This window comes from Limulus polyphemus, unplaced genomic scaffold (assembly GCF_000517525.1).
Source record: "Limulus polyphemus unplaced genomic scaffold, Limulus_polyphemus-2.1.2 Scaffold2027, whole genome shotgun sequence".
Taxonomy (NCBI): domain Eukaryota; kingdom Metazoa; phylum Arthropoda; class Merostomata; order Xiphosura; family Limulidae; genus Limulus; species Limulus polyphemus.
Window position 1 is genome coordinate 122,672 of NW_013667637.1, and position 10,982 is coordinate 133,653.

At 34.0% G+C, this 10,982-nt stretch overlaps 1 protein-coding gene across 1 annotated transcript in view; it reads right to left on the reverse strand.

Annotated features, from left to right (window-relative positions):
- LOC106465714 overlaps positions 1 to 10,982 on the reverse strand; it is a 74,807-nt gene that overhangs the window by 18,521 nt on the left and 45,304 nt on the right. The window contains exons 2-5 of the mRNA XM_013925953.2: positions 10,023 to 10,175; positions 8,907 to 8,989; positions 7,547 to 7,658; positions 6,753 to 6,872 (exon numbers count right to left, since the gene is read on the reverse strand). Coding sequence (XP_013781407.1) covers positions 6,753 to 6,872; positions 7,547 to 7,658; positions 8,907 to 8,989; positions 10,023 to 10,175 — 468 coding nt within the window. The remainder of the gene's footprint in view (positions 1 to 6,752; positions 6,873 to 7,546; positions 7,659 to 8,906; positions 8,990 to 10,022; positions 10,176 to 10,982) is intronic.

A 10,982-nucleotide genomic window follows, 5' to 3' on the forward strand; every position in this document is an offset into this window, starting at 1 on the left:
CTACGGGAAATTAACAAACAAGCAGATACGCAACAATATGTATAAATGCCTGAAACTTAATATAAGACAGTAATTTGTCTACTTCATTAAAAATATTTCTTTCTTACAAAATAAAATTTATTATTTTCTTTTAGAAGTATATTGTGAAAAATAGGTAATGACTGCAACTTCCTGAAATCTCACACCACATTTAGTTGTGAATACACTTGTTCAAAGCCTGCATGGACTTCTAAGATTCCTGTAGTATGAGTCAGTAATATCCATAATCTAATCATGCAGTTTGTGTACTGGAGTAGCAGGTTAGGTAGCACACACTGTGAAGAAATCAAATGAATGAAACCTTTATGACTGGATGAAGACTGAGTGGTTGTTCCTTTTGTGTTCTCCAACACATCCAGTTTGGCTTTCTGAGAGCCAATAGTCAGCAATATGCCATTGGGAAGAGCTAAAGAATAAAGGTACATTGGATTTTTTGTTTCTTAGAAAAATGTCACAAGCAATACCAATTCTCTTTGAAGAATTTGTTGATAAGATATAATTACCCTCTTCTGGTCAAATGGTTTCTTATGTAATGTACATATTTAATAAACTATTTTTCAAGTTCTTCATAATTTTTTTATGATGCTCATACCATAATGTTTTTATTACTACAACTTACAAAAATACGTATATAGCATAACTAGATTGTTCAGCTGCCAAGCAGTAAACTGACAAAGATAATTATCAAACCATTATAGAAATGCTGCTGTTCTTATAACTTTCACCTTTCTTAAGATATAACCACTAAAGCACATGGGCTTGTCATCAAACATTTTCTAAGCCTATATGTTGGAAATAATAAAAACTGCAAGATTCGAGATATACTTTTTAGTAGCCAAGTCAAAAATTGAAAAAAAAATTGAATAAAGATAAATATTGAACACATTTCAACACTTTCTTTTGAACAAGAATTTTCAATATTTCTTAAAAAATAAAATATCTTATTATGTAGCTTTTTTATTTAATGTGCAAGTGAAAAAAGAATTACTTTTTACTAATTTTAAAAATGAAATGTATTATGCACATGACGTAAACAGTGCAAGAATCAAACAGTACACAATTTCTAACCCTTTTAAGCTATTACTGCAAATGTGTTGTATATAAATATACCATGTATTTTTAGCTTCTTTTAGTATCATAACATTTATTCTAAAATTATAGTTCATTCTGTACATGTGCAGGTTCACACAACAAGTGGTCAAGAAAGCTGTTAAATTGATTTCGTTCTACCTGCTTTTGTAAAGTTTGTTCCATAGTTATTTTCAAGTAGATAATACTTGTTCTGTCCATGGTTGATATTACTGCAATACTGCATATTGTGCCAGTGATCATCAAATGTATATTAGGTGATGCTTCGAGGTTATAGCCTCACCTATGTTTGGATGAGAATGACCACTCATGTAGGTAGCACTAACTGCTCTGGGTAAGTATGCTGGGTTTTTTTCATGCAAACTAAAAAACATTGGTTTTAATCAATCTGGCACATGGATTTAGTCTAAGGATTTAAATGTAGAAGATCCAGTAAGAGCAACTGTCCTATGCCAAAAGCAAGTACATAAACACACACTATGTTGGTGTTAAGTCTATTATAATAAAGATTATTCATTTCTGTGTTTCATCTTGTGTCCAGTCTCCTTATTTCATCCATTTTCATGACTCAGTTTCTCAGAGATATAGCATTACTTCGTAATTGGTATCTTGATTCAATCTTTTGTTATTAAATGGACCTATCACAATGCTCTAAAGTTAATTCAGTTTTACCTGGATATATCACACAAATTTAAAATGCTTCTTACATCCTTTGAAATCATATGAAACTAATGCAACCATTTATCTTATTGTTCATGTTACACAGTGTAATTTATTTTAGCTCTGAATCAAATGCTGTCTAAGTTGACTATGTGGTCGATCTCTACAAAGTATTAACTTACTTTTCTTGAAGCAGTCTCAACATATTTTCTGCTCATAATAACTCTATCATTTTTCATAATTTTTCTTGGTGTTGTTCCAATACAAAAGTCAAATTTATTAAAGTTTATAGGGGTTGCTTCATGTACGAGATTTATTTACCCTAGTCCCTTCTTATTTGATTTAATTAAGCAGTTCATTTATAAATTTCAAAACACTAATTTCCTCCTCCCCTCCCCACCAGCTAATTAATACATTTTAAAAATATATCAACTTCATTTAATGGATTCAGTAGATTAATAAAACACAATTATATGCCTAAAGCTGGAATGATAAAAGTAGAAAAGAGAAAAGCCTGACCAATCTAGTGAAATTATTTAGGTAGAACAATTCAGAGTACTATTGGTACGCCTAGGACAAAGTAAGAAATAAAACATCATCACAAAATTATGTTCCAGCATTCTGACAATGCAGAAAAAGTTAACATTTTCCAACACCGAACATGTATTTTCGATAGATACTTACCTCGATTTGTGCTGCCCTCTATATGTGCAATTTTCTTTTGAGGCAACCACTCAACTTCACGTGTTTACACATGGTGTAGCTGTGTTGTAGCATGCAAGTGAGCATGGGACAACCCTCCACCATTAGGAGTGCGACACACTCTCCTAGCACAGCCGACTCTCTTGAGATTAGACAAGAAAAAAGTGGGGAGGACAGGTGGAAAGTGTAAGTAGAGATGAGTATCTATCAGAAACACATTTTCAGTGTTGGAAAATTGTTAACTTCCGATACCATACCTTATCTCCACTCATCTAATAGCTAGAACCCCACATTGAAATGGTGGAACGACTGGTGCAAAGTAACCTAGATAAGCATTCTACAGAAGGTCTCCAAAGAGAAATCATGTAGAATGATACCCTAAAATACAGGGTCACACCTATGGATGCCCGCACTTCATCTGTACCAGGGTATACTTTGCCTGCAGTAAAATAGGTGTTGCTAAGCCAGGCAGAAAACAAACAAGTCCTAATTTGTAAATGGAAACACCAGTGCAGAGTGGCTAGAGCATGTCAGACCATACTCAGTGGGTCAACTCCAGTCCAAAACCAGGAGGCATCAGACATGTGGCTTCCAGTCTGCAGTAGAAGAAGGGGTCCCAACCATATTCACCTCAAGACCAGGAAACAGAAGGGAAAAGCAATATATTTTAGGTTATCACACTCAGGAATTATTTATCTAGTCCACAGTAGGAGAAGGGTCTCTACCAATCACATATGTGAGGACTTAAAATGGCTGATCCAGCACCAGACTGCCCAAGAATTGGCAAACAGGCAGCAATAGGATGAGGGAAAGCCAGTTGGAGGGGTAAACTGCATGAGGGGTATTAGTCTTCCAGTCTGTGGTAGGAGGAGATGACTCATAATATAAACCAACAGAACACCACAGCATTACTCTTGACTGAGTGGAATTGGTCACATATAGGAGGAAGCCTTCATAGTCCACCACCTCAGCAGCAAGAAACTGGTAAGTGGCAAGGACTCCCTTACTCCACTAGAAGAGGGAGCAAATATGGGGTTGGGAGTCCGGAGAAACACAAATTCTTAAGATTATGCAATGGGTGACCATGAAAACCCTATTTAGAAAACAGGCTGGTCCAAGTTTATTTAACTTGAACTGAAGGGATAGGCAGTAATCCCGACACTGCTTTACTCATGATAGTCCATGAGTTGATATGGTGTGGAAAAGACCTTATTTACGAAGCAACTTACCACAAGAATCCCTTGAGTGGTCTTGTGGAACACTCCATCTCACCATTGAGTGTTATAGACTCTAAGGGTCTCACAGTGCATATTTAATGTTCAGTATACCCAGAGAAGCAACACTCAGGTATGTAGAAAGAGGCCATTGTATAGGTAAAAGATAAAAAATAGAACTTACCTATTCAGAGGCTGTACGAGATATGGAGAATTATGATGGGCAGCAAGTAATATCCAGATGAGGAAGAGATGGCCAAGTGATGCAGGTAATGTGCAACAAAAGTGTGAGATGTAATCGATATGCCAACTTGCACGACCTTCTCAAATGGACAATGGAATTGATCAACCAGAGAAAGAGAGAAATGATGGATTTGGTGAGAAGAACCTCGGAAGATGGAACAAGAAGCTTTGATTAACAGAGTATAAGCCAGACAAACGAGTTGACAGAGCCAGACAGTAAGAGTAACAAGAGAGAAATCTCGAAGAGTTCCAAGGGATAAAAAGCCAGGAACAGGAATCATGAAAAAGAACTGTGCTGGTGAATAACAACAAAGAGTCCACACTGAACAAAGAAGAAGATCTTGATGGGACCCAGAATAAAGTAGATCAATGGATGGAAGGAAAATAGATGTGAACATACTGTTTCCCTCTCGCACCACAAACCTTTTTGGGAAAAAAGCATGATTGGAATAAAGATGCTTGTTGAGTCTATCCCAAGGCAACACATTCGTGAAATGGCCCTGAAATTGCATGTCTCTTATGAAACAATAAGTAAACATCTAAGGAATATGGGAAACTCCATAAAGAAGGTGTTTGCCTTATGAACTCTCCGATGATCATCGTTTCCAGTGTGTGAACATTGCTTCATCTCTTCTGGCATGTAATATGCAAGAATTCATTTTTGAACAGAATTCTCTATGCAAATATTAAAAACCTAAAACAATGGCTCAGTCCTGGACAAAAACCACTTATGACTCAAAAACCTGGATTCCATTCACAGAAAGTGATGCTTTGCATTTTGTGGGACATCAAATGAGTAATTCATTTCGAACTCCTCATTCAACAGCAAAATGTCAATGCAGAGATATATAGTCAGCAACTGGAATGTTTAATTCAAGCCCTTCATTAGAAATGCCCTTCACTCATCAATCGGAAAGGCGTTCTTCTTCTTCTCCACGACAATGCACGTCCACATGTGGCATGTTTAACGCAAAACAAGATTATGGAGTTGGGTTGGGAAGTTCTCCCCCACCCACCATATTCTCCAGATATGGCATCATCAGATTACCATCTTTTTTGTTTGCTGCGACACCATCTTAATGGAAAAACGTATGCAAATATGGAAGATATTAAAGAGGACATTGACATGTTTTTGCTTCAAAGCCAAGTGATTTCTTTAGTCAGGACATTAACAACCTGATTGTGAGATGGAAAAGCATCATTGATAAGAATTGAGACTATTTCATTTAATAAATGTTTTGTTTTGATGTATAAGTTGTTTGAGTTTTTTCATCTAAAAAAAAGTAACATTAATTTCTTGACCACCTAATAGTTTGGGAACTTGAGAAGCTGATAATTTCTAGACGCTAAATCAAATTCAAAGTATGAATATTTAAATTAAATTTAAAAATCATTTGCATTTTTTGTTTTTAGAAGTTCGAAAAATATTCTTCTTTGAAACAAGTGTTTTAATACATTTTTTTTGTTTGGTAGGAATATAGTGAAAAAGGCCTAGTAGACAGTGGAATGTAATAAATTAAGTGTAGTTGAAATGTTATTAAAGCACTCACACTTCTTATTGACTTGGTAAAGAAGAATGTAATCAAAGTTATTATCAATCTTACTGCAATGCAGTTTTACCACTTAGTAATAACTAGTGGATCATGCTTTGCCAGATTAAGCATTTGATGTTTACACATTTACATTCAACACGGTCTGCTTTTACAATACTTGTGTAAACCACATATACAATTTGTAAAGGGTATATAGAAATATCTTTAGCTTAAACAGTTATTAATACATATTTTCTATACTTTTACATAATTGGAACTTGATCATTTAACACTGCAGCTTACTTGTACTTAATACACAAGACAAAGCAAACTTTGCTGTCAAATAAAGAGGTTGAGTAGGTTATATTAAAATGACTTTGTAACTTCGCCACTTGATTACAATCCATAACACCAGTCATGCTTTATAGGATGATTATGTATCTTAACAATAGCCCTGCAGAGCATTTTCTATTGCAAAAGGTTTTAACCTAAGGTTGTCATAACCAAAGTATGCACTCCTCCCTTCCCTGCAGGCTCTCAGTATCTCATCTAGTTTACGAAAATGATGATTTCCCATTGCCAATTTTAAATATGATCTAACAGAAATCCATAAGTGCTGTGTCTCGCAACTTGATCAGTATGTTCTCATATGGGATAAGAGGAATATCCTTTTCATTCTCCAGCTGCTTGAGTTGTACAATGGTTGACAGGTAGGTATAACTAGAAATCTTATCTTGGTCTATGCTGATCTTAACTTTTTACAAGATACTACATTAAACTTACCATGGCCGGGGGTATGACTTGTTGCAGATCTATTTCTGGATGGTCCTCGTGCCTCAAGTTAATTTATATTCCTTTGTTTTTCAATGCCATTAGGTACAAAGGATATTTCTGTATTGTAAATTTTAAATCCACAATTTGAACAATCTTTATGGTATGAGGTATGAATATCTTATATCAGAAGGGTTGTTAAATACCTTCCCAAAAGTGATAAAATTTCAGAGGAATCAAACTACCTATGATATGCCAAACAATGTTAAAATGTAGTTCTTATATATTCTGTTCCATTGCAACTATATATTTTCTGTGGTTGTCACATAACATACTGATTTACTTATTCCAAATCATTTTAATATAACGTACTCAACCATACCTATAAAAAGTTTCAATAAGGTCTGGTAACATTATTTTTAAATATTTAATAACAATTTCAATATTGGATAGAAAATTACACCACAGCAATATCTTTTATTTTCACATACAGTACACTTACTAGGCCTAGCTGGAGGCTCTGCCATCTCTTCAATCTGCCTCATTTCCACTTCAATCTTCCTGATATTTTGGTATTTCAATTGCATTAGCTTCATGATTCCCTTGATGAAACCCACATAATCTGTAAATCAAATATCACATTTATTAAAAATGTGTTAAATGCATTAGTGCAATCAATAGTTATTAAAATATTAGCAACTAGTTTAGTGTAACATTTTTGGATACAGTAAGAGATACAAATGGTTTATAAGCACTGCACTGTTTTTATCTAACAATTAGGAAATACACTATATGGCATACAAGTTAATAAAGTCATTGTACATAAAACTTGAAAATTACACAAACCTTTATATAGAGTAACTTACACGGCCATTGTGACATGTTTTACCATCCTACGTCCACCTCCCTTCTCCGCATTTTCACCATTATAAGAATTCTACACAATTAAGTCCCAATTCTGGTAGCTCAGGTTAAAGAGCATTGGTTTCAGAACACTAGCATTAGCAAAGGACCCCAGACTTTTTAATGTCCTGATGCATTATATTAGCATCTAATTAATGGTGACCACATTTGTGTATTTTCATCGCTCAACAGTTGATCTGATGTGATGTATGGACAATGTTGCTGGCCTTGAGGACCTGTGTTCTGTTGGCATCTTGAATACTTAGTGTTATGTCTTTGCTGCAATAGATACTAGCATCAGTAAAGGTGTACACCAAAATGTTGATTATAGACAAAATCAAGCTTTTCTAGAATCTACTGTCATTTTTTCTTGATGTAATTATGAACACTTACCTCTTGGAAATTCAATAGGGCTTACAAGTTCTTTGAAAAAGTCCTGAGCACTTCGCATCTGGTCAGGCTCCGACACTTCACATTTAAACCAAAACTTTAGTTGACGGCTTTCCTGTTAATAAGTAATAGTTATAAAACCATTGTTTTGAAAGAAAAACTCAAGATTGTATTCATGCTTTCATTTAGATATTACACCTTCTATTCATGTAACATATACCTTCTGTTTCATATTTTTAGAGTTTTCTAATACACACTTCTCTATGACTATATAATATAATAATATAATTCCCAAATTTAGTAACCTGAGGACCACTTTTAATTTAAACGATTCTGTGTACACAAAAAGCCGTATTCTACAATCAAATGTTTTAATTCATGTAAGTTTAATTTTACAAAAAATATTTTTCGTTATATAAATCGTATATAAAGAATATTTTTATGAAATTTTGAACATGATTTATCTCTAGAAATAAAAAAAACCCTCCCAGAAAAAAACGCCTTACAGTGCTTGAAAAGTGACTCCTTTTTTTGTTGTTAATGCCCTCTGCACATTACTGTTCTTCAATGCTATCCCTACAAATTACTCTAAAAAAATAAAAATTAATGCCACCTCCTTAACTTCCAGTACTACTGACAATACACACACTAGGGTATTTGCTGACCTGCTCTATTCTAAAGTTTGTTATTACATTAGCTAACAACTTTGTGATATTCACAAAACTTAAATTAGAAGTACTATCTTTGTCACATTTTGAAATTCAACATAACTTAAGTATTAACATCAGTATTTTAAAGCTTAATGTTAAGGGATTGCTTAGTTTATGAAATTGTAATAACTAAAGTGATGGGAATCATTACTATAAGTCATGCTTCAAGTCAGAAAAATCAAGCATTTAAGACAATTAAAGGTAATTCTTTACTTCAAAAAGTACAGTCATCATAGTAAAAAAATAATTTTCATGCTATTAAATGTAAATATGTAATGATTCACTGTTTAGTTTTAGATTGTAAAAATTTTTATAAGACCAAATGAATATGAATAAAAGAGGATCTGTTTTCTTCTTATGGATTTATACCCTATTTGTAAGGCATCCCACAGTCCCCATAGTGTCCTCTAACACATACACACACACACACACCATACGTTTAACTTGTTTTGAATATATATATTATTTTAAAACAAGCAGAGTGCATGCTGTTTGTTTATTGTTCGAAATTATCGCCAACAAGTCACAGACACCTACCGTAGAAGATTCCTAAGTCCATACACCCATATATTTACATTACTATATATATTACTTAAAAGTAGTTTTTGACAATTAATAACACTAATATAATAGTAAATTAACATGCACAATACCTGAGTGTGTGTATTGTTTGCTGCGTTGGTCAAAAAAACTTTGAACTCCAAAGTGAGCTGTGCACAGGACTGATCATCGTCACCTGCAGAGATATATAATATTTGATTATTTAGTCAGTTTTATGGCAATTATGTAACAAAATGTTCCACACTTTCTTGTAAGTACTGGGGTCTCATTTTACCTCAGACTTTAGAGAAAGAAGGTACAGACTTAAAATCATTCTCTCTATACAAGAAATAGACTTTTGATTTCATAAATTTTTTGGGGAGGAGAAAACATTAGGCCAAGTAAAATATATATATATTTAACGTCCCCGCCCGCTTCCTTTTTGAAGCAGCCTTCCCCACTTTTTTGGGCGATTTTTTTTTTTCCTTTTTGATTGTCGTTTTTCGATCGTACAAAGAAACAAAGAAGACTTCTGGATAAAACATGAGATTAACATAGGTGATTCATTTTGTTCTTTTTCTTTATTTGTCGTAAATTCTGTATCGTCTTTATGAAAAAAATTAAACAAAGAAGACTTCTGTTTGACATGGACTCTTTGAAAAGAGGCAACAATTGTGAAAAAAGGTGCAAACTTTCTTTCAAAAAGGTAATTAAAAAAAGGAACTCCTTCCTTTTTTCGAATATTCCGGACACAAAACTTGTTTTTTTTTATTTTGTTTTACTAAACCTTATATACATAAGGTTTTGTAAAATTATTGAAAGTTGAGCTTAGAATGGATGCTATATTTAAATTCAGTAGTATCAAATTAAATTTATCACTTAATGGCAATTTAACATTCCACATTCTGAAGAAACTCCTACATACAAAAAGAAATACAATATGTTTTTGTAAAAGAAATTCAGCACACTCTAGTGCTAATAAACAAAGCACGTTAGAAAAAATTGGTCCAAAACTCTCTCTAAATTCATTTCATGTTAATTATTTAAGCATTACCCAAAGTGTACAAAAACAACAACAACACTGTAACAATTTGAGAAAATAAAAATAATCATATAATTTCGTAAACAAAAACTTTTCTCATTTTAAAAGAGGAGAAGAAATAAATCACAGTTACGCCGTGCGTTAAATTTAAAGCAAAATTTTGTGAAGAAGTTAGATAAAGCTTCACCTGATGACTCTTCCTTGTTGATAACAATCCCCTTGTGATCCCCTCCAGCCACGTGCATCACAGAGCTATTATTTACGTCGGTCTGCTGCACTCTTTCTATCTTAATCCGGGTGTGACCATGACCTCTTCTTGTGGGGGTCATTACTATCCTCTCTACAAATACACACACACACAAAGAACATAGATAATACATTCATTAAAACCTATGCTCTATATCAATCTATATCGTATGTACTTAATGTCATAACAGTATAAGTGATGAAAAGTATGATAAAAAGAATATATATTCATCACTATGGTATCTTATATAATTAGTCTGTTAGCACAGTTTCTCAATTCAAATCCCATATCAAAACTCTTGTACAAAAAATAGACATTTTAATCAATACTCTTATATTACCTCCCCCTCACCTCATAGTTTATGAAATAAAAACTAACAACAAAAAGTCTCAAATACACTGAGTGGTCACAATTAAATAGACACCTAATTTTTCGTCATTTAACTGATTTATGCTAACTAATTTGTGTTCACAGAGCACTATGTAAATGAAAATGTTCCGCACACTAATTATCTGGTGCTACAACATGCCTAGAACTCAAGGTTCTCTCGAATTGTGAGATTTTGTTAGAGGAAGGTTAGTTGGTCAAGCAGATGGTGGAATAAGTCAGCGGCAAATTTCGCAGAATTTGGGAATCCCGCTTTCGACAGTCAATAGAATCATCGTGCAGTTCAGGAAACACGGCAAGGAAACAACTGAGCAGCGTCCGGGTCCATCCGAGAGGACAAAAAGGGCTGTCAAGAGGAGCATCGAAATGGATCCCAGATTAACGACAGCGGAAGTGGCCAAAGTTGGTGGGATGAGCCCGAAATCTCTTCAACGGATTCTCCACAGATTGGGTTATCATTGCAGAGCAGCTACAGTGAAGCCCTTATTAAGACATGCCAACATAGTCAGACGA